General features: G+C 35.2%; 1 protein-coding gene across 1 annotated transcript; it reads left to right on the plus strand.

Annotated features, from left to right (window-relative positions):
* The first annotated feature begins 436 nt into the window (after positions 1–436).
* LOC119256634 (poly(ADP-ribose) glycohydrolase-like) lies at positions 437–23,873 on the plus strand. The gene is made up of 6 exons (XM_037524418.2): positions 437–546; positions 5,029–5,089; positions 8,648–8,723; positions 12,144–12,291; positions 21,491–21,569; positions 23,367–23,873. The coding sequence occupies exons 3-6, from the start codon at positions 8,715–8,717 to the stop codon at positions 23,494–23,496; spliced, it is 366 nt and encodes a 121-aa protein (XP_037380315.1). The 5' UTR covers positions 437–546; positions 5,029–5,089; positions 8,648–8,714; the 3' UTR covers positions 23,497–23,873.
* Positions 23,874–24,628: the final 755 nt, after the last annotated feature.

The following is a 24,628-nucleotide window of genomic DNA, read 5'->3' on the forward strand; positions in this document are numbered from 1 at the left end:
ATTACCAAGGACTGGTCACTCCTCCAATATCTTGTCATACCCATTTCTGATCGCTGTTGTCCCCCCATCCCAACACAATCATGTACATTTTTTTTTGCTCAATCTCTTTACCTACTAATATTATGAACTATAAACAGTATTTGCCATTGGGAAAATTATAAAGCATTCACTCACTCTCCTAATTGACTTTGGGGAGCAGATGGTACGTTCTCCCTGGAGGAAGATAGATTGGAGAACTGTGGTGGTTAGAGTGCCGTCTGACTTGAACAACCCAAGAAGCCTGGTTCTAGTGGGTTTCAGTCCTCTCCAGGTATCATATGAGTCCAAACCAGTTTTCTAGTTCTCTTTTGTTATTGCCTTCTGGAAGGATTACCTTTTTTATGTTTGGGTACAATATAGATTTAGTTTTTTGTGAATCATTATAGCATTTTAAATCATCCTTCATTTATTTTTTTGTCTTTTTCAGATTGTTTGAAGGACGTTCATCAAGGAAACCAGAGAAGCTTAAAACACTCTTCTGCTACTTTCGAAGAGTCACAGAGAAAAGTAAATCCCTTTCATTCTTGCTATAATTTTTATCACCAAGGGGGACAATTAGATCAACTGACATTTCAAGGACACTTTGTGTTCAAAGTATACTTTTCCTGCCTGAACCACATTGAAACAGTAATAATTCACTCTTAAAATCTATATAATATGCATAAGTATGTATATACATTAATCTGTGTTGTGTGAGATTTTTGTATACTGTGATATCCTAATGGATTTTCATTAATAAAAACAGTAAATTAATATTTTTAAGAGAAAGCATATTGACCAGGAAATGTGTTTTGCATGTTCTTTATTTAAAGAAGCATTGACTGCTTTAATTATTTTAAGTGTATTTGCATAGGTCAGCCAGTTCATTACCTTCCTACCTATCCCGTTATTTTGTCCACCCCCCACCCCAATCTTTTGTAGTGTTCTTATAGAACAGTGTTGTATTTAGAGTCTACAAGTCTTTGTTCCTTTCCTCGAGGCTAGTAATAGCACTCAAGGCAGTAGTCTAGCATTGCTAGCAATGACCAGCTGATAACAGATTGGAATTGTCACTCTTATCCCAGGAGCTGGGTGATCATGGACAAGTTTTTAACATCTCTAAGCCTCAGTTTCCTCATTTGTAATATAAAAGAATAATAATTACCTCAGAGGATAATTGTAAATATTAAATGAGAAGTTAGATGCTTAATAAATGTTAGCTCTTATCAGTGACTGACCTTTCTTTCAATTATAAAGAAAAATGGAACTTCTCAAAAGTTTGCTTTTGGTGAGCAGGTCAGCTCCAGTCAAGTGAAGTGAGTTCATTTCAGTTCTACCCATCTAGGTTTTGGGGATGTCTTAAAACTTACCACCGAATCATTTTAAGCTCATCTTTCTCCTGTGCTTCCTTTAATAAGTAATCTTGCATTATAGCTTACTTGGCATTTTTCTCCCTTTAATGTTGTTACTGGACTTTGTTTAGCTATTTAGAATGAAGTCAATTACTAGAAATTCAGTATTTAAAGGAAAGAATCATATGCTTCTTTAATACAGAGCTATTTATCTCTTAGTTTATGATTTTTAGTTTTGTGCTCTGTACTGAATGAAATATTAAGGAAAATGAAAGATTATGTGGACTTTATGAGACAAAACTAAATTAGAATTTGTAATAATTTATTAGAAAAATGAGTACTTTTTTGCTATTCTATATCTCAGTTGAATGAATACCATTATTTTACTGACGTTATTCAAAATTTACATTTTTGTCCTTGGAGTCAATAATGTATGACTTCTCTAAAGCCAACTTATTTTCTAAATTTGGGATTTGAAACTGAGGGAAATAGCTAAACTCTGTTTTGTACCAAGTAATTTATAAACCATCATAAGTATTAGGAATTAGGCTCAAAAAAATAAGTTCTAATTAAACATTTTACCTTCTGGCTTTTTCATTGCACATGGTAATTTAGTTCTTTGTGGAATATAGTAAAACATGGTATAGGTTTTCAGGATATGAAGTTACAGGCTTAAGGAGGAAATAAATAAGTGGAATAAAAGATTTGCAGCTGAATGATTAGGTTATATAGAAGTTCTGGAGTCCTGAATAGAAACTGTGGAAACCTATTTATTTAAAGTACCTAGATTTCATTAAATCTAGGACATTATAGATGGTAAGACCTGCCATTATGTTTTGTACTACTAAAAAGGAAAAAACTCTCAGGGTAGAGAGTTGTAGAAGACCTCTCTTATAAAGCTGGTCGATTGAAGGTCTGTACCCTTAGTCTAAGAATTAAGGGACAACAAAGACACAAGTGTCAGCATTGTCACTGAGGGAGAGAGAGAAAACTTCTCCCCTGAGAAGTTTGGGGACTGAAGTCAGAGAACCAGTGTGGTACACAAAAGCCTGCAAGAGGATTTAATTCATACTGATCTCAGATGGGTGGGGCACATTTTCTCTGGAAAAGTTCAACATTAATCCAGACCAACAGCAATGACTAAATACTTATATCAATATTAAAGATGTATCCCAGTTTCAGAAATTAAGTACATGACAAAATGTGCTTTTTAGAATTCACAGAATATAATTCTATCATAACTAACTTTTCCATGTTGTCTTACATCAATATATTTGTAGTGAGGATCTTGAGACTAAAAGCTTTTTTTTTTTTTGTGGGACCCTTGCCGGCTGCCGGTTACGAACCTGCGCTGCAGAGGCTGCGGGCAGCCTCGCAGCCCAGTGCTCAACCGCGGCACCACCAGGGGAGGCCAGAGACTAAAAGCTTTTAAAGAACTTTCTGTATTAAATCATTTTCAATATAGCTTTAGATAAAGTATTTTATACAGTATTTAAAAGTTGGTGATTCATGTCGTTTATATTGTGATTTTATTAAGAGAATTATTTGATTAACCCAAATAAAATACTTTGAGAAAAAAGGAGCCTTTTTATGGATTAAAGGTAATAGGCATAATCTCAGTGCTAAAGAGCCAGGTTTCTTGCCTTTTCTTGCTTTACCAGCAATGTTCATTTATGAATTTCTCTTGTTCTCTTTTATGTATGTGGAGGACATTTAATATTTACTGTTGATAGAATAGCTTCTCTCATGTTTGAATTGTTTGACTTCTTACTTGTAAGTTTTAAGTATACTATCCATTTGTTTTAAACTTAGATATCTAAGGAATATTTTAAAATCCATGCTAACAAAATTCTGTTTTCTAAACTACTGCATGTAATTTTTGAGTTGCTTCTGCTTCCGAGAGAAATATGAAATCATCCAAAGGATAACCAAGCTTTCATTGGTACTCTACTACCATTACCACTAATAGTTCCTGACATACTGCTCTTTGCTTAAGAACTTTTATTTTAGCAGAAGAAAACAGAAATGGCCTGGCCTTTTTAGTTTCTTCTTTGATTCGAATCACATAGATTACTTTTAGCCTGCTGATTTATTTGTTGTTTTTGCCACTAGTTTTTTTTTTTTTTAAACAAAAGAAAGGATCTAAAATTATTGCATTTTGATCCTCTACTATCTATTGCTTTTTGAAAACTGTGTTATCTTTCTTCTCTAACCTCTTAGAACACACTAATTCCTCCTTCCGGCTAATGCTCTTTATAAGTAGAGCAAATGCATATTGTCTGAGCCCTGAATTGAACTCTGTCAACTCCAAAGCTCACACCAGCTATTTCCTTTTTTAATCTTAAACATATTATCTTATTATAAAAGCATGTAAATGTGGACACATTCACCAGTCTTTAGGTGTAGAGTTAAAACCTGACTTTGAGAAGAAGTCTACAGATTAAAAATTCACTTTTCTCTTTATCTTATAAGCTACACCCGTTATATATCCTTTTTTTTTTTTTTTTTTTTTAAAGATTTATTTATTTATTTATTTATTCATACAAGCACTGGGCACAGTCAGAAGCGCGGGAGGGTGAGAGAATTCACCAGAGTCAGAGCAGGATGCAGAACAGGCAGACGGACCGAAGTACACTGCTGAGGGGAGCAGCGGGCGGCAGGAGAGGTCTGAGCGCCATGTGGGACCCTCCTCTGGTGGCCGGGGAGCAGCCGGGGATCGAACCGGCACTGCAGAGGCTGCGGGCAGCTTCGCAACCCCGCGCTCAACCGCTGCGCCACCGGGGAAGCCCCGTTATATATCCTTTTGTTCAGTGATTTGTTTGAAAGAATATTTAGTTTGAAAAACCTCACCAAAAAGTACTAGCACTCAAATTCTGTAGTTGTATTGTTATTTGTATAGTTTTGTTTAGTGAAGGCTTATGGTTTTATTTTTTTTTAATTTTTTTAATTTATTTTATTTATTTTTATTTTTTTAAATTTTTTAAAATAAATTTTATTTTTATATTCCCCATACAATTGCAATCCCCTTATTTTGACCCCAATCCCTCCCCTCCCTACCCGCCCCCCCCATAGAGTGTCTCTGGTTCATAGTTTTTTGTTGATTTTGATTTTCACTTTCTTATAGTTATTCATTTTCCTGGTCCCTTATTTAAGTTTTCTAGATTCCTGCTATGAGTGAGACCATCCGGTATTTTTCTTTTTCTTTCTGACTTATTTCGCTGAGCATGATCCCTTCCAGCGCCATCCATGTTGCTGCAAATTGCATGTGTTTATCTTTTTTGAATGCTGAGTAATATTCCATGGTGTATATGTACCACATCTTCTTGATCCAGTCATCTGTTTTTGGGCATTTGGGTTGTTTCCAAAGCTTAACTATTGTAAACAGTGCTGCAATAAACATAGGGGTGCAGGTGCTCTTTGGAATTGATGTTTCTGTGTCCTTTGGGTAAATACCTAGGAGTGGAATTGCTGGATCATAAAAGTTCCTACTATAAGGATAATGTTATTTTAAATCACACTTCTATTGTATTCCTCTGCTATACTTGGTATTTCCTGATTTGCTTTATAGTCATTGTCAGACCCATTATTATGTGGAACGTATGTAATCTCTTCAGAACTGAAACTTACCTTGGGTATTTTTCATCTATTGCTTTTGTAGAACCTACTGGGTTGGTGACATTTACACGACAGAGTCTTGAAGATTTTCCAGAGTGGGAAAGGTAATAATAAAAAAAAAATCATGGAATCTTAGAATTAAAAGGACTTTTTTTTTTTTCAAATCATGAGAGGATTCTATTTTGTAGCCCCTGGGAAGATGGTTTCCCAACCTCTAAATACCCTAGTATTAGGAAGTTTCATAATTGATCCTTTGATAGCTCTCATTATTAACAAGGTATACCTTTTGAATCAAAGTGTGTAACCTTTTGACTTATACTGTTTTGACTAAGTTTTATCTTCTGACACAAAGGCATATTTAGAATTAAGTTTTATGTATAAAGACACTAAAATTAGTGGACTATCAATATTTAAATGTTCATTTTCACCCTTCTTTTTGGTCAGTATTTGTGTTTTGTGTTTTATGACTTTCTTTCTGAAAGACAAGACTGGGAAAAGTTTTTTTTTTTTTTTTTTGTTAAACTAAAATGTAAATATTAATTACCTAGATTCTGATTGGGAAGAATTTTGAAGTTTAACTATCCCATCTCCTAGGTGGCACATTTTGTGAAAATTGCTAATGTACCTTTTTTCCCTTACTAATTTATCTGCAAATACTGAGGAGAATAATAGCCAATCTGGGTTCATTCAAATTAGTAAATTTCTTAATGCCCTCAAATAGTTAACACATTTCCTAATCTGAGCAAATCACCAAAGCACTTAAAAAAGAATGGATCTACTTTCTAAACACACTTTGAGGCCATAATTAAGCATACTAAGTTTATATTTTGCATGTGCATTATTATTAAGCAGTGCCACTCATTTTTACCTAATGATAATTTTTATCATAGTTTGTAATTATGTTTGGAGTGAATAATGGAAGAGACTCATTTTTAAGGGAGTTACCTGGAGAAGGCAAATCTGCTTAGGTGACTTTCATCCATTAAAGGTACTTATTTGTGAGGTGAAAGAAAAGCAAACTTACTTTAAGAGTGGAATGCATGACTGAGATGATTATTAGTAGAAGAAAATGGATAAAATTAAATAAACTGAAAAAAAGCAGTAAGAATTGCTTTCTTAGCTCTTGTATTAGTTTGGATGTTTTTATTCATCTTACTTTAGTATAGAAATATGGATGTTTTTGTTCATGTTACTTTAGTATCTATACTTTAGTATAGATTTTATAGACCATTCAGAGGGCTTGTTTTAATTCAGCTCAGAATCTCTACTCTGCATCTGACATTCATTTGGCTCTAATGTTAAAGGACATCCATTTGTACATTGTAATCCAGGAGAGAAGGAATAGGTTGAAATGCAAAGATTGGCGAGGCTACTGTGTCAGTGAGATAAATTTGCTCTTAAGATTGACTTTGATAAGCAGAATTTCACTTGATAACCTTTCTAAGTTTTTTATTTTATTGATCTTTTTTCTTTTATTTGCTTCATAAGTGAATTGGAGAATAAAATTAAAATTGGTGTCTTTAGACTTCACAGAACCACAAACATGCATTCACATAGAATGAAGAAGGTGCATTCACATGAAGAAGAGATGAGGATTATTGATATTCCCAAGAGTAAGGGATTAAGTGGGTGCCAGGAAGTTAGAGGATTTTCTGATTGTCCAGTTTCTAGCACGTTATAGTTAACCCTTTGATTATTAGTAAGTATCTTAGCCAAGCTTAGTTAATCACAGAGTGCTACAATAGACTATGTCTTTCATAGTCTGGCCAGTGGTATAAGGGATTCTCTGGAGTCAAAAGGGGATACCTATCAGCAAGTTGATTTAAAAATACCAGCAAGTTGATTAAAAAAAAAACTAGTTTCTAACCATTTCATAATTTTTTGAGAACTTAACTATAAATTGTCGACTTTAGTCATGGAGAATAGTTGGCAACAGATGAGATTTCTGTTTTGAAATCCTGACTGACATACCAATGATGACTGCATCATGCTGCTTTTCAGTTGTACTCTCACAAGTGGTCTTTGTTTGAATAAAATGGCTAGGAAAATAGGATTCCCCACCCCCCAAAAAAAGGAGGTTTAAAAATATCAAACGTATGGTATTACTTTCAACAGATTTAAAAGTAATTTTTCTAAAAGTATAATATACTGGTTAAGAACTTGGACCATTGACATAGGCTACCAAAGTTCAAATCTCTGTTGCTTCTAGCCATGGACAGATTACTTATATGCTTTCTTTGCTTTGTCTTTCCTTCTATAAAAGCAGTTAGTAATAAGGTCATTGCTAAGTACTGTTAATGATATAGAATTGGTTTATAATATAAACCAAGTAAACTCTATAGTGGAGGAAAAGGTTTACCTTGACCCTCTTAGGGTCTGTGACTGGATCTGAAAATTAAACCGACAAATATTAATAGGAGAAAAATGTATAGATTTATTGTAAGCTTTATTTGATATAGTAGTTTTCATAAGGAACTGAAGGCCCAAAGAAACAGACCTGTGTATTTTTATACTGTCTGATAAAGACTTCTGGAGGAATATGATAGGTTAAGGAGTATGGAAAAGGTGTATTAGACTGAGGAAAGAATAAGACCTACTTATTAAGATTTTTTTTTTTAGATTTATTTATTTATACAAGCACTGGGTACAGTTAGAAGCATGGGTGGGTGAGAGAATTCACTAGAGCCAGAGCGGGGAACAGAACAGACAGATGGACCGAAATACACTGCTGAGGGGAGCAGCGGGCGCGGCAGGAGAGGTCTGCGCGCCATGTGGGACCCTCGCTGGTGCCTGGGTATCGAACCAGTGCTGCCGAAGCTGCGGGCAGCTTTGCAGCCTAGTGCTCAACCGCTGCGCCACCGGGGGAGGCCCATTAGGATTCTTCTTAAAGTCCTTTTGTCCTCAGAGATAAAAGTACCCTCTTCCTCTGGGTATAGGGAGGACATCTTTCATTTAGGTTTCTGTGTCCTGTTCCTGAAAGGAAGTATGAGGTGTGGAGAAAGTCAGAGTGACCTTCTTGTTTCTGTCATTTTCTCAGACTTCTGCAGCTTAAAATACTCAGCATGTCAACAGGCCATATTTTGGAGTAGCATGTTCTATATCTCATCAACACCCCAGTGATCATGATTTATGAAAGAGAAAGAAAACAGTTGTGACTTATAGGTATTAAGTTCATCTGTCAATTTATTATAAAAATACCAGTGATCAGAATTTCTGTGGCATGTGTTTTCATCAGGACACCCATACACACACACACACACATACACACATGCATATGGTTATCAAACAAGTGAAAATAGAGCCCATCTGTGAATCATGATTCAGTACCATTTCTATGTCATTCCTCAGGTTGCCTACTCTAGCATAATACATTTCATACATCTTAATTTTTTTATATTTTGAGAAGTTTTTCAACTCTTAGAAGAAACTTTGTTATGTTATAGGGGAAAGACAGGTTTCAAGACAATATTTTATCTCAATTTAAATACATTATGTATTTGAATAAGAAAAGTTTGGGGGTATCTATACCAAGAATTAACATTAGGCATCTGTTTCTGTTCTCTAGTGTTTTTAATTTTCTTTTGAACTTTTCTGTATTTTCAGATTTTTCTGTAGTGAAATATTTGTCATTAAAAAAATAAAGGAATATCTTTTAATTGTAGATGTGAAAAACCTCTGACTCGATTACATGTCACTTATGAAGGTACTATAGAAGGAAATGGTCAAGGCATGCTACAGGTAGGTGAATCATGGCAGTACGTGGGTGTTTGAGACTTTGTCTTGTCAAATTTCTGACAGCAAAGGAAATTTGAAAAGCTGTTTATTTATCTTCTGCTGATTTAATGCAAAGAAGCGTGATAGAATAGAGAAAAACACCAAACAGATCATTTTGACAGCCTCGGTAATACTGTTATTTGCCAAGTACACTCTCTCTTTCTTACATGTGCCTTTAAAAAAAAAAACCTTTTGACAGAAAATCCTAAGATCTTGACAACATCAGACCTCTTGGTTCAGACATTGATTGTAGATTGACAGTGGAAGAAGTTCCCAGAGTACTGTCTTGAGAAGCTGTCACCAAGCAATTTTGTTCTTTTTTTTTAAAGGCCCTTGCTCTGCCCTAAACGATGACCAGCTGGAGATGTTTTTCTGCCACCAATCTTGTTTAGGTCTAGGAAGCAGACATCTAAAACTGATTGATAAGAAATTCCTCTCTCCCATATGTAACAGTTTCAGGCATGTGAAACAACTATGCTTGCTATTGTTTCCCTGTTTTAGAACAGATAATTTTGTCCATCTTTCAATCCTTATTATTAATCAGTGTTACTGCCTTTACTAGACAAAATATTTTTGGAACAGGGAGTTAACAAAGCTGTATATCTAGCTTTAAATTATAACAAACCTGAGACATGCTTTCTTTTTGCTTTATAGTGACCTTTTCTTTTTAAATCACTAATCAAAGACAATGTTAATGTTAAGTTCTTAGGTCACTTATAAGAGCATTATAAACTTAGTTTCCTTAGAGAGAAGCTTGTGTATTTCATTTTTTGTGGGAATAGCGGATTTTTTTTCTAGATTTTTATTTGATGTTAGAAACTAAGTGAAGCAGTTGCCTGAGAATGAACTAATTTGTTTGAATAACTTAATATTTATTATAAAAGAGCCGACTGGTTTGCATCTGGCTAGTTATTATACACTTTTGCTCTAGTGCCAAATGACCTGCAATTCTTTTTCACAATGGCATTTTATTTTTCAACATATTTTGTAATTTAAATCTTCAAAGAGGGGTCTCCCTGGTGGCACAGTTGGTTGAGCACCTCACTGTGAAGCTGTCCGCAGCCTCTGCAGCGTGGGTTCGATCATGGCTGGCCAGTGAGAGTCCCACATGGCGAAGCAGACCTCTCCTGTTGTGCCCGCTGCTCCCCTCAGCAGTGTATTTCATCAGTCTGCCTGTTCTGTTCCCCACTCTGTCTCTGGTGAATCCTCTCACCCTCCCATGCATCTGGCCTGTACCCTGGTTCTTGTATTTATAAATAGATGAATCTTAAAAAAAAAAAATCTTCAAAGAGGCAAACAATGTTTTATTTTAAATCATTTTCTCCTAATGATTCTTTGAGATTATAAACAAATATACTTAGGATAAGGAATTAACATTTTTCCTATCCTTGAATTTAAAAACTTTTAAAATTGTCTTCAATCAATAGCTTTTTTTCTATTTTAAACCATAATTTTGAAATGTGATTAAAATTTATTTCAAATGAATATCACTTTTTCCTCACATTTCCCGCTCCATGACTTTTTTTCCTACATTAAATTCTTCGATTAACTGAGGGAGTCTTAATACAGAGGAAATAAACAAAGCTACTGCTACTTAGCACCACAGGAATGCTGACCTTTCATTAGAATACAATTCTGCATAGAATTATTTAGCAACATTCAAAGCTGAGATTCTCCCCACCCTGGAATATATTATAGATGAAATGTGAGACCTCAGTCGATTAAAAGAATACAATAAAGGCTTCTAGCACTATTAATTGTACTCCACCCATGCCATGCATCCCCAGGAGATCAGGGAATATTGTATTGCAGTGCTGCAAAACCCTCTGTAGCATATAAATTACATTATGCTGAATGGCAACATAACAAAACTTTCTAGGAGTGTTATCATTTCTTTTCATCAAGTTATAATTCAGAAACTAAGTAATCTGAACAAATAGGTTTAAATTAAAGTGACTTAAAAAATAACTGCTTAAAAATAAAGACACACTCATATGCTCAGTTTTATGTATATTTCTCACCTATAATAGAGAGCCTTTTATTAACTTTTAAGTAGAAATTTTGATTTTCTAAAAGACCCCATGCTTTCAGAGGCATATTACATTTAGTGGATCTTTTGTTGAGGTAACATTGGTTTGCAGTAGTGTATATGATTCAGAGATACAGCTATTCCTTTACCTGAGTGTCAGCTAAATCTAGATAGAATGCCATGTCTCCCCTGTTTTCCCCATGTTCTGATTTTAGTTAATTGTTTCATTTGGAAAATATCAAGTATATACTGTTAGGATCGTTACTGATCATCACTCTGCCTGAATCCCATCTTAGCATGTTTTAGAACTGAAATAATGCCAGCAAGTTTAGTGTGCTTTCTCTTCATCTTATATAACTCATCTTTATTAATTGGCACTTGGGAATCTGATCATAGTGCTCCATGGAATGCTTATATATAGTTTTAAACCAAATTGGAAATACTAATTTAGTTGAATCTTTCTTGCTAAATTGGGTTTTCTGTCTTACTTCATTTTCCTCCATTTATTTATTTATTTGTTTGTTTATTTTTAAAGATTTATTTATGCATACAAGAGCTGGGGCACAGGCCAGAGGTGTGAGGGGTGAGAGGATTCACCAGAGACAGAGTGGGGAGCAGAATAGGCAGACTGACTGAAATACACTGCTGAGGGGAACAGTAGGCGAATCAGGAGAGGTCTGCTGCACCATGTGGTTAGCTCCCTGGCCTGGGATCGAACTCATGCTGCAGTGGCTGTGGACAGCTTCATAGGTTGTGTCTTCACCCTTTGTGCCACCAGGGAGGCCCCCTCCCTATATTTAAAAAAAAAGTTTGCTCATGCAGTTTGGTGTCCGAGGTTGCATTTAGAAGGAAGAAATTCTATCCCTTTACTTTTACACAGAAGAAAAAGGTTACTCAAAAAAGGTCAATCTCTAAACTTTTCAATTCTTTAAGGACAAATATTTAATTGTTATACTATATAAAATACACAAAGGGAAAGTGAATAGTGATTGGTGGGGAAATGACCTTGAAATCTTTCCATGTAAAGACCTCCCTTGACTTGTGGTCATTGGACCACAAATGTTTATAAGCAAGAGGCAATACAAATACATTGAGTCTTTTGCCTAAAAGCTCTATTTTCCAAGTTTCTTTTAAGGTTTTCTAGAATCCATATTGATATGCAGTGATACTAACTACAATGAGGTAAAAAGAATGTAGTCAACCACAATCTTTTTTCCCCGGGAAGATTGATTAATAATTTGGGGGATCGATTTATATAGCAAAGAACAGGAAAATGACCACTTAAAAGGAGTACACTTCTTTATCATATATATAGGTATTTTAGACCATCTAACATGTCACATTTTCCCACAAAGGTGGACTTTGCAAACCGTTTTGTTGGTGGTGGTGTAACCAGTGCAGGACTTGTACAAGAAGAAATCCGCTTTTTGATCAATCCTGAATTGATTGTTTCACGACTCTTCACTGAAGTGCTGGATCACAATGAGTGTCTTATCATCACAGGTTAGTTTGGTGAAGTCTGGACAATGGAGTAGTTTCCCTATCTTGAATATCTATCGTGAAGTCTAGAGGCCACCCAGATAAAGCTTTTCTCTACAATGGACACTACCCCCTTATTTTTATTTATAAATTTATACTTGGTTTTTAGAAATTGTAATAGTTTTATTTTCATAATCTTGAATATGAACACTTTATCCCCCATCTTTTCCTTCTTTCTTGGCATTTTAATCTAGGAATAAGGATAAAAACTATTCAATTAGCTTCCAGTTTGGAATTTTACAATATCATACCTTAAAAAGAAGATAGTAATATGTCTTCGAGTGTGTATCCTAGCATTTTTGTTCCATTACATTTCCAAAGTGATCTGTTGTACTGCAGTCTGAAGACAGTATACTTAATTATAAAAAGCACATTTACAGTAATTGAAATCAGTACAACAGTGAACTTTATAGAAGAAAAATAAATCAGTAACCTTATATTCTTCCCAATCTCTATAATCCTAAGAGGAAAAAGTATGTTCATTTTAGTACCTTTCCTAGATTTAAGTTAATATAGAAGGAAGAGAGAAGGAAATGTAATAAATATATACTTTAGGTGTGCTATTAAGATTCAATTTTTTTTTCTTTTTTTTGATTTGATTTATTACTATGCCACAGTATATTCTTATGAATGTACAAATTAATGATTAACTCAAAGTTCTTAAGAAACTGTAAATTAGACACCATGGGAAAGTTAAGCCATTTATTTTTGAGTACCTGAAAGAACATGCCCACATAAAAGCCATAATTAGCCATCTATTGCTGATACTATTTTCTTTCTGCAGAAAGAGGATTTATTTTCTCTGAATTTTTCCTGCTTTGAATTTAGTCTAAGAAACTAAAGATTCAACAGTGTTGAATTTGGTTCAACAGTGTTGGATAATTTGGTCAATTGTTATTACAGTGTATACTCAACTAATTTATGACAAAACTGAAATGCTGAGGTCAAATCTTAAAGATTGCCCCAGATACATTTATAGGCAACCTTCAGGAGAAGATCTAAATTTCATTTCTTATGCTTTGCTTTCAAGTTTATTTCTGTCTTTTAATAATTTGATTATGATGTATGTACGTGTGGATCTCTTTCACTTTATCTTTTTTTTGGAATTCATTGAGCATCTTGAGTATTTAAATAAATTTGGGAAATTGTTGCCATTATTTCTTCAAATAATCTTTCCCTTTCTATCTCTACTTCTACAACTCCCATTATGCACATGTAGGTACATTTGATGGTGTGGTATCCCACTGATTTCTGAAGCTCTGCTTATTTTTCTACATTCTTACGTTCTCAGGCTGGTTAATCTCAATTGACCTGTATTCAAGTCTACTGATTCCCCCTTCGTCTGCTCTAATCTGTTTTTGAATCCCTCCAGTGAAATTTTTATTTTAGTTATTGCAGCAACTTCAGAATGTCTAAAGTTCTTTTTATAATAATACCTTTTATTGAGATTCTTTACTTGTGTTATTTTATTTATTGAGATTCTCTACTTGTGAGGCATTATTTTCATACTTTCATTTAGTTCTAAGACATAGTTTCCTTTAGGTTTTTTACTACATTTAAAATAATTTTTAAAGTATATGTTCTTTTTTATGTATGGTTACTAAAGTTTATGCTTGGTAGGATTAGTAACCATCTAATGATTGGTCAGAGATTTCCTTAGATACCCAGAATGAGTAAGTCTCACAGTCATTTTGCGCTGGCTCCAATGTGATAAAATAAAGCCAGCACTGTCAGGGAGTCAAATGATGACAATTCTCTGAAAATGGACTTTGAAGTAACTGCAGCTCTCCTTTGCCTACTCTTTTTTCACTCTCAGGCTGTTGATTTTTACTATGATTACAGACTGTTGGTGTTTGAGGCTACTTGGAGCTTGAAAGAGTAGAAAAGGAATAGGGCAAATTAAAATGCCACAAAATTTACAGCTTTTTCCAAGAATTAGCCCAATTTTTCTTTAATAAGCATTTCTAAAATTGCTGCAAGTCTTTGGTTAATTTACAAAGTTCAGAAAAAATTGATTCTCATAATTTTTGCTAATCTTACTGTTTTTATGAAGGCGAGAATTTGTTAATTGTTTGAGTTCATATAACAATATAAAAATGGGGACCACCCTGGTGGCCTTGGGGAGCTATCACCTCGATGGCCCACCATGATGGCCCACGACCACAGTCTGAGTTTTACCCCCAGCAGGGAGCTATCTACACGATGTAGCAGACTCTCCTGTCTCGCCTGCTGCTCTCTTTAACAGCATATTTAAGCAGATCCACCTTCTCTGCTCCCCTCTCTGTCTCTGGTGAGTCCTCTCACCCCTTGCACCTCTGGCTACACCCAGTTCTTCTATGCAAAAATAAATAAAATCTTTAAAAAAAGTAAGTAAAAAAGGAACTTTAGCAAAGGAATTTCCACTTGAGTAGAGCCTCAGCTATTTGAAGTTAATAACCTGAAGTATTTGATCCAAGAAGTCTGAGGTTGTCATACAAATTATACTGATATAGAAATAAAAAATTCTTTTATTCTCAGCATTGCCTCAACTCCCATAAGGATCATCTATTTGTATTGTTATTATGTATGCCGATTGGAAGGATGTAGTTGGAAAGGATTTGGGGAGAAGAGAGTACACAGACGTACCAAAAAAAAATTAAACTGTCATAAACCTGTTGTTAGGCAACTAAATACTCTCAATATCGATCTCATATTGTTTTAAGGAAGCTCTGAAGGCCTGAAATGTTACTATCTCCAGCATTTGGACATATCAAATAATACTTTAAAGGGTTTTAAAAGTTTTAGCACTTAACCTGGTTTTGAACTGAAGACTCAAAACAAAATATTCCATCAGTTTTTAAGATGAGGGGCCTCCCTGGTGGCACAGTGGTTGAGCGCTGGGTTGCGAAGCTGCCTGCAGCCTTTGCAGCCGGTTCGATCCCCGGCTGCTCCCCGGCCACCGGAGAAGGGTCCCACATGGCGCGCAGACCTCTCCTGCTGCCCGCTGCTCCCCTCAGCAGTGTACTTCGGTCCTTCTGCCTGCTCTGCTCCCCGTTCTGGCTCTGGTGAGTTCTCTCACCCTCCTGCGCTTCTGACTGTACCCAGTGCTTGTATAAATAAATAAATAAATCTTTTTAAAAAAAATTTTTTTTAAGATGAATTTACATCCTTGAATTTAAAATGTTGGCAGAAGACTGGGCATTTAAACTCAAAACTAATTTGTTTCATTTGCTTCATTTTCTTGTACTAGGGAAGTAGTAAGTCTCTTGTCATCTACCATTAATGTTACTATAAAGGATATACAGGATATAAATGCCTTGAGAATACTAACAGGAAAACATTAGAATTTTTCTTTTTTTTTAAATAGTCTGCCCTCAATCTAAAAGAGTATCCTTACTCTGTGGCTACATCTGGTCTCTAGCTTACCTGCATTCAATGTAAAACTGAATGGGAAAATTGCAGCTCTATGACTCACTTTCAGATCTGTAATTACCTCAGGCTAAGGACATCCGGGGTGACTTTTAACTCAGCATTTTTCCCCACATCCACTTAACTTTATTATAGTGCCTCCTAATTAATATCTGTGATGTGAAGTTCCCTTAATGGAAATGGCCATTTCATCATCTATTTGATGTTGGATTTCTGCCATCTCCCTTCTTTGGACACTCTTAACTATGCACTGCAATCTGTCTGCCTGATCAATTCCATTCCTTCAATGATGCATCTAGGCTCCGTGAGCTAATGGCTGTGACTATGCTGCCTGAATCTGTAGAAGAGTTTGAGAAATTGGAAATAAATTAAATTTATCATCATTGTAGGGCATCTGGTTGGTATCAGACTTTTAAATGAATATGAAACAGGTCATACAAACAGGCAAATACTTTTATCCAGACAGTGTTATTCCTCTATTTGCTGTCATCTTCCCTGGGGTAGCCATGAGTTAAAACCTTTCAGTAAAAGTCTAGATAGAGGGAAAGAATTAAAACTCCAATCTTCCATTTTTTCCCCTTCTGTTCCTCTACAACATCCAGCAAATCACTTCAATACCAAAGTGTGCTGCAGTGGACCTTGGAGATTGTTCTATTGTTTCTGTTTGGTGAGCACATAAAACTAATGCCTGCACATGAAACTTACTGAGCAGAATGTTTGTACATCTCACATATAACCTGCCCTTTACTGAATCAAAACATTCCAGACCATCGATCTTTATATCTTGTGTGAGTGTCCGTAGAACTGATAAAAGGACAAAAGTGTACACCATTATTTCTAGTACTGGGACTGTCTTACAGAGTCACACTATAGGAGCTGCCTGTCACTAACAACACAAACAGCCTATTGCTAACTAAATGACACCAGCTCATTGGGGATGATTTAAATTCATTTGAAGTTTGCCTTTTCTTAATTTTTATTAATCATGGAAATGAAGGCAAGAGTGTTCTGTCTGCTGCACCAATGTGTGAGTGTTAATAATAGAAAGTGGGTGGCTGGTTTTCATATAATCCTTTACAAGGGAACAACTCACTGGTCAATGCAATTTTTTTAAACCTTCAAATATTTTTTCCTGTGTTCATCACAAATTTTCATTTTTATGAAGAGGGTATTAGAATGTTTCTTACTACTAAATCCAAAAACTCATAAAGCTGTCCTTGAAAAGATTTTAATGGGTCTCTTCAAATTTTCGTCCTTTAGTGAAGATTGTCTTTGAACATGTGTCCCTAGACACAAAGTTCATTCAATCTTTTGTCTTGTTATTATTATTTGTTTTTGCATTTTCATCATAGTTTATAAGTGAATTTGAATTTAAAACAATTTAAGACCATCCATTTTTTAGAACTGATGGAGGACATAATTTTGAAAGATGTCTGCTTAGAAAAGGACCTAATTTGATTAGAGTGCAAGCATCTATATGTGCATTTTCTATTTCTCGTTCCTAAAATCTAACTTTGTTCTTCTTGGAAAAGAAGACTGAAACCATCCTAACTTGAAGTAGAATTATGATAATTGATATTTTTCCCAACTACTTTATTTTCAAGAAACAAGTGTTTGTTTTCATACTTAAGAGATCTAAGTAAACAGTAATTTTTTTTGGGGGGGGGATAAACAGGAAGAAATGAGTCTAGTCCACTGCAGGGCAGAAATTAGAAAAGAACAAGACTATTCCTGACATTTTATTTTGATAGACCAGATTGTTCATAAACTCCATATAAATGCAGTCATATATCTTTACCTCCCTTACGTTAAGTTTAATGACCCCAGTACTAGCTACTTTGTGGTTTTGAAAAATTTTAAATTCATCTTACTTGGTTTTCTAAGCAATTCCAGAAGGTAAACAAGATAAGATTTATTAACAGGCTTGATTTATAGATAAGATGAAGTCCAATGAGATTTATTATGTAAGGATTCACTTTGGGTACGTCATGTCTCCTAACATCAGTGTGGTGTTCTTTTTTAAAATCATGCCATACTGTCTTTGTAAATGTGAATTTTTTTATATGTGGCAGTTACATGATACCTTCAGATTAAATTTCTCTGTGCTTCTTAGCTTCAGTTAATATGGTGGTGTTCCTATTGTGCTTATTAACTATTATGCTTATGTGGCATACTTACTCAACTGCTTCCATATTCTTGCATTACAAGATGCAATAGTATAGACATAATATTAATTTATAATCCCTGCCCCGAAAAGCAGACATTGTGGTGAGGGAGTCACATTACATTTTTTAACAGCTTTATTGAGAAACAATTGACATATAATGAACTGTATTATATTTAAAGTATAAAGTTATATAAGTTTAGATACAATGGCTACGTATAATAAACTATCTTTTATGCATGTTTTTAATTTTTTTGTTGATGAGTTTTGAAAGTGCTTTATATATTTTGGATATAAGTCCTTTATCAATTATATGTAGCATATCTTTTCATTATCTTTTGAAGAACAGAAGTTTCTAATTTTTAAATCCAATTTATTAATTTGTTATTTTTGTTTTGATTATTATAACTTTATAATGATTCTTGAAATCATGCAGTGTGAGCCCTTCAACTTTATTCTTCAGAATTATTTTGGTGAATTTTAGAGTCAGTTTGTTAATATTTTAAAAAGCCTGCTGAGGGTCTCCCCGGTGGCGCAGCGGTTGAGCGCTGGGTTGCGAAGCTGCCTGCAGCCTATGCAGCACCGGTTCGATCCCCGGCTGCTCTCTGGCCACTGGAGGAGGGTCCCACATGGCGTGCAGACCTCTCTTGCCGCCCGCTGCTCCCTCAGCAGTGTACTTCGGTCCTTCTGCCTGTTCTGCTCCTTGCTCTGGCTCTGGTGAATTCTCTCACCCTCCCACGCTTCTGACTGTACCCAGTGCTTGTATAAATAAATAAATAAATAAATAAATAAATAAATAAATAAATAAATAAATAAATAAATACTCTTAAAAAAAAAAAAAGCCTGCTGAATTTTAAGACTGCTTTGAAATCTATAAATCAGTTTGGGGAGAATTGACATATTGACTATGTTTAACTTTTTTTTTTTTTAAGGTTATTTATGCATATAAGAACTGGGGTACAGGCTAGAGGTGTGGGGGTTGAGAGGATTCACCAGAGACAGAGTGGGGAGCAGAACAGGCAGATTGATTGAAATACACTGCTGAGGGGAGCAGCAGGCGAGGTAGGAGAGGTCTGCTGCGCCATGTGCGTTGCTTCCTGGCCGGGGATCGAACTTGTGCTGCAATGGCTGCGGATAGCTTCACAGACTGTGTCTCAACCCTTGCGCCACCAGGGAGGCCCCTATGTTTAACTTTTAACACATAAATGAGATGTCTCTTAGTCTTAAATTTCTCAGTAATATTTTATCGTTTTCCTCATATACTCTTTTTATATTTTCTCAGCTTTATTCATAAGTATTTCATATTTTTTGTTGCTATTGTAAATATATTTCTGAAATTTCAATTTATGATTGTTCATTGCTACTTTATAGAAGTAGAATTAACTTTCAGATTGCAATTTAATGTTATGTAAAAAAATTACCAATTTTATATCAAAATATTGTGGAACACAGAGAAGTAACAACCAACTCTCCTTATGGTGTCAAGAGAAGCTTCACTCAAGAAACATCATGAATATTGCAGTTGTTTTCTTGATTTGTGGCTAAGTATCTTACTGATAAATTTAGATGAATTTATAGGAATTAAGGTATAAATTATTTTTAAGAAATAGTATGCTAAGTAATGGACTAGAAACTATCACCAAGTCTACATCTTTTATAAGTTATGAAAATTTTTAATCATACACAAAATAGATTAGTATTTTTATAGCTTTACTTAATATTTAAATTATATTTCTGTGTATGAGAAGTTTTGCATTTATAGAGTTGCAAGAATAATACAATGAAGGTCCATATAAACTTACCTAGATTCACCAATTTACAACACATAAAACAGTATGTCTGGGGCCTCCCTGGTGGCGCAGCGGTTGAGCGCTGGGTTGCGAAGCTGCCCGCAGCCTCTGCGCACAGGTTCGATCCCCAGCTGCTCCCCGGCCACCGGAGGAGGGTCCCACATGGCGCGCAGACCTCTCCTGCCGCCTGCTGCTCCCCTCAGCAGTGTACTTCGGTCCTTCTGCCTGCTCTGCTCCCCGCTCTGGCTCTGGTGAATTCTCTCACCCTCCGGCGCTTCTGACTGTACCCAGTGCATGTACAAACGAACAAACAAATAAATAAATAAAAATACATGCCTCTTTAAAAAAAAAAAAAACAGTATGTCTGGTGCTACTAGAAATTCCCTTGCATCTTTTTCTGGTAAATCCCCATGTAAGCCCTAGAAATAATCACAATTTCTTTTTATTGCAAATTAGTTTTGTCTTTTTAAGGAATTTCATGTAAGTACACATAATATGCACTCTTTTACTCAGCATGTGTGATTTTCTTCTACTTTTTTTAGTATATCAGCATATCTTTCCTTTTCATTGCTAAGTAGCACTCCTTTGCATGATCATGCCACATGTTTTGCTTATTTCCTACCGATAGACACTTGGGTGTTTCCACTTTGAAGCTTGTGGTCATCTTTTTTTATATGAAACTTCACTAGGCTAGAGCCCCCAATTTTTCAGTCAAATGCTAATCTTAGGTGTTACTATAGAAATATTCTTTAGATATAATTAAAGTCCATACTGATTGACTTGAAAAAATGTAAGTTATCCTAGATGAGTCTGATTCACTCTCAGGCCTTAAGAGCACACCTGAGGCTGTACTGAAGAAGATATTCCTCTTGTGGGCAGCAGCCTCAGTCGGCCTGAAATGTCCAGTCTTCAGACTTGTCTAGTCAGCCTCCAAAATTTCATAAGTCACATCCTTGCACTGAATCTCTTAATATATATCTCCTAGTGGTTCTGGTTCTCAGCCTATATTCTTACCAATACAAGACAATTATGAATAAAGCTACTGTGAACATTCTTGTATGGTTTTTGTGGACATGCATTTTTAGTTCTGTTGGGTAAGTACCTAGGAGTGAGATTTCTAGGCCAAAGGATGAGTGTATATTTAGTTTTATAAGAAATTGCTAAATTGTTTTCTGAGAAAAAGTAAAGAAGATGTAAAGAAATAGAAAGATAGACAATGCTCATGGGTTAGTAGACTCAATGTTGGTACAATATTGCTTCTAGCAGACTTTTAAAAATAGTAATTGAGGTGACTGTAAAATTTATATGGAAATGCAAAGAACCGAGAATAGCCAAAAACTTTTTAAAAGGACAATTTTTTCCTTTATGTTCTACCAACAATAATGAGAATTCTACTTGTACTTCCTTGCCAACCTTTAGTGTTATTCTTTTCTATTTTACCCATTCTGTTGGCTATGTGATGGTACCTCTGCAGTTTTAAATGACAGCATATTTTGTTTTCTATTTTGAGACATTTAGTCACTAAATGATAAACATTTTGGTGGTGTTTAGAGGTATAACTTTTTTTTCTTTATGGGAAATAGTAGCGGGTCATTAAGACCAGTGGTTCTTTTTTTAATTGATATTTGTACAGTTATGTAAACTAATGGCAAATCAAGAAAACTTGGGGGAGAATAAATTGGTATTTGCCAATAAGATAATTTCAGAAAGGAGGAATACGTTTATTGATAGACTCTTTTAGAAAGTACAGCTTTTTAAGAAAAAAGTCTTCAGAAAAATAACAGCAGATGATTCGTTTCAGGTACTGAACAGTACAGTGAATACACAGGCTATGCTGAAACATATCGTTGGGCTCGGAGCCATGAAGACAAGAGTGAAAGGTGAGTTCATTTCTTATTCTAGTATTGGCTTGGGCAAGAGCTAGTGGTACATTTTGCCTCCCATCTATATACTCTTATATCAGCGATTTGACTTTTTAAAAAAAATTCAGTAGTACAGGTTCTACTATACTATTTTTATTTATTTATTTTTAGGGTTGTTAGAATTTTCTTTTTCTTTTTTTTTTTTTAAAGATTTATTTATTTATTCATACAAACACTGGGTACAGTCAGAAGCGCGGGAGGGTGAGAGAATTCACCAGAGCCAGAGTGGGGAGCAGAGCAGGCAGATGGACCAAAGTACACTGCTGAGGGGAGCAGTGGGCGGCAGGATAGATCTGAGCGCGCCATGTGGGACCCTCCTCCGGTGGCCGGGGAGCAGCTGGGGATCAAACCAGCGTCACGGAGGCTGCGGGCAGCTTCACAACCCAGCGCTCAACAGCTGTGCCACCGGGGAGGCCCTATACTATTTTTAAATACAATAGTATTTAAAAGAATAGCATCATCTCTGTATACCAAAAGGAAGAACCAGAAGTCTAAACCAAGAACTGGAAAAGCAGAAATCTACAATTTTTTACCTATCAGCTGCCATTTGTAAGAAGTCATTGGAGGCTAATTTCCAACTCCAAATTATTTGGAATTGGTTCCAATTAGAGCTTACAGTCTTTAGTATATTTAGTTATCCTTAATTTATCTGTGTTTTTAGGTAGATGGGGGAAACCTGTGTTGGAACAATTTGCCAAATGCCACAAAACAGTTGAATGCAGAGCCTACAGTGAACTTTGCTGCTACTGTTTTCTGTTTCTTACTGAAACATCATTTTGGCATTCTTGCTTCCACACTAAAATGGTTTACCAGAGATAAATTTTAACGAAATGGTGCCTGCAAGCCCTTATGTACATGCATATGTGTGTAGCTATAAAATGTACTCTTTGTAATATCTCCATTCTTTTGTCTCTTTTCCTTTGTTTTGTTAAAACTGTTTGCAACAGTGACCTGTGTGGATGCTTAATTTCTGATTATTATTTATAGGCTAACATGAAGATTTCTGTTTCTCTTTAGTGTGAGAAGTTGCTTTACCCATCAATGTGCAAATTTATAAAGAGATGGGATATTCAGAATTTCTTCTTTCCAAAGCTATCATCTGACCCAGTCCTTCCTGTTTCTACAAGCTATGTGTTATTGTCTGCTTTACTGTTGTCTTTTTAAAAATAGTTTTGTACCGTCAGTAATTGAGCACAGTAGGTAGAATGTTGTATTTAGTCATTACACATTTTTTATATAATGCTTCTGAAGATTATTTCCTTTTTTATTATATTACATTTTCTTTTTTATTATATTATATTTTCCTTGATAATATGTGGTAATGTTTCAAACCCAGTAACTTAGCACAGATCTTTCAAAGCAAAGGAGAAGTGAACATTTGTTGAGATACAAACACCATGTCTTTAGTATTTGAGGAAAACAAAGAAGTAAGTTCCTTTTGTTTACCCCCAAATCCTTTAATTTCTGAGACTGCCTGCAAATGGTATACCTGTTTAGACTATGTTATACTGTTGTTTGTCTTGATAGTTTTTAATTTTACTGTAATGCTTGGAATTCCACAATGTGTATGCCTTAGAATCTGAAACTAAAACGGTATTTTCTGCCCTCCTGTTTTGCTGAGACCTGTAACTACTGGATTGTTTGTTTTAATATTTTAGCCCCACCAAAGTCTAAGAAACCCGAACCCACAAGGGCTTTATTTTGTGAATGGCTTTCCCAGTTACTCATCTTCACCCCACCTCTGTCCTGCCCCAGGGATGACTGGCAGCGGCGCGGCACTGAAATCGTCGCCATTGATGCTCTTCACTTCAGACGCTACCTCGACCAGTTTGTGCCTGAGAAAATCAGACGCGAGCTCAACAAGGCCAGTAACCTTATTTCTTAGTTCATCTGCCAACTGTCATCTATTTACTGCCATTTTATTAATGCTGAAATTAATGCTTTCTGGTAATTCTTGCAGTGTCAGTATGTCTGCCCACAGCTTTCCTGATTTAATGGCTCTGTCAGCTTGTACAAGATGTACTTTCCATTTCGTAATTGTTTGATTACCGATGCCAGAGAGACTGTTTCTTGATATTAAGCTCCACACATGCATTTATCTCATCAAGTACTTATAACTGCCTTGAAACATTATTAGTGTAAAGCCATATAGAATTGAATAAGCCCTCAAAATTTTTTTCAGACTTGCCCAGTGACATTTTTTCTACAAAGTAGGTTATCAGGATTAAAACAAATAAATAATAAAAAAGTCAAATTAATATTGTTTTATTACAGTAAGAGTCACATGTAAATTGTTTATTGATTTGGTAATTTGACACATTTATGATGAAATCTGATTTTCTGTGATGCTTAGTGCTATCTTCTAGAATCATTTTCTTTTTTATTATATTACAAAAATATAAAAATAAACAATATCCATTGCTAGTTCAAATTTTCACTACTGTTAAGCGTAAGTAATTTCTATCATACAGTAGAGTGCTGAATCTACTCTCTAAATTTAGAGCCTTTCTAAAACAATAAAGATTGTCTTTAGTTCCTCAAATTATTCTCATAGCTGAGAAGACTAACTTAATTCTTTAACTCCCATGAGTAGGATTTGGTTATGAGATTGTTTATTAAGATAATGAGGTTTGTAGTTTTGAATGGCTGCACATGTGCCAATGCCTACAAGACTTTCCATAATGACAGAAAGCTGAGTATACCATTGCAGGGGGGTATACCATTCAGGAGGGCTCTTAGATTGGCAAGTTTGTCATCTTCCTATCTTTTCCCTGGGTCTAACCACAGGAATGGTCTCTCTGTGGTGCTCGTCTTAGCTCAGATTAACTGACTTGCCTTTCATATTGTTAGTAAAATAAACAACCAAATTATACAGAAAGGCTTTTACTACATTTACAACTTAGTAGATATTTTGAATATAATCATATATATTATCTAATACCCTAATCTGTTTGGCAATTAATAGATTATATAATTGTGGGTTTTTTTTAATGTTTAGGGTTCTCAAAGGAATCTCA

This window comes from Talpa occidentalis, unplaced genomic scaffold (assembly GCF_014898055.3).
Source record: "Talpa occidentalis isolate TD23 unplaced genomic scaffold, MPIMG_talOcc4v2.1 talOcc4.347, whole genome shotgun sequence".
Classification (NCBI taxonomy): domain Eukaryota; kingdom Metazoa; phylum Chordata; class Mammalia; order Eulipotyphla; family Talpidae; genus Talpa; species Talpa occidentalis.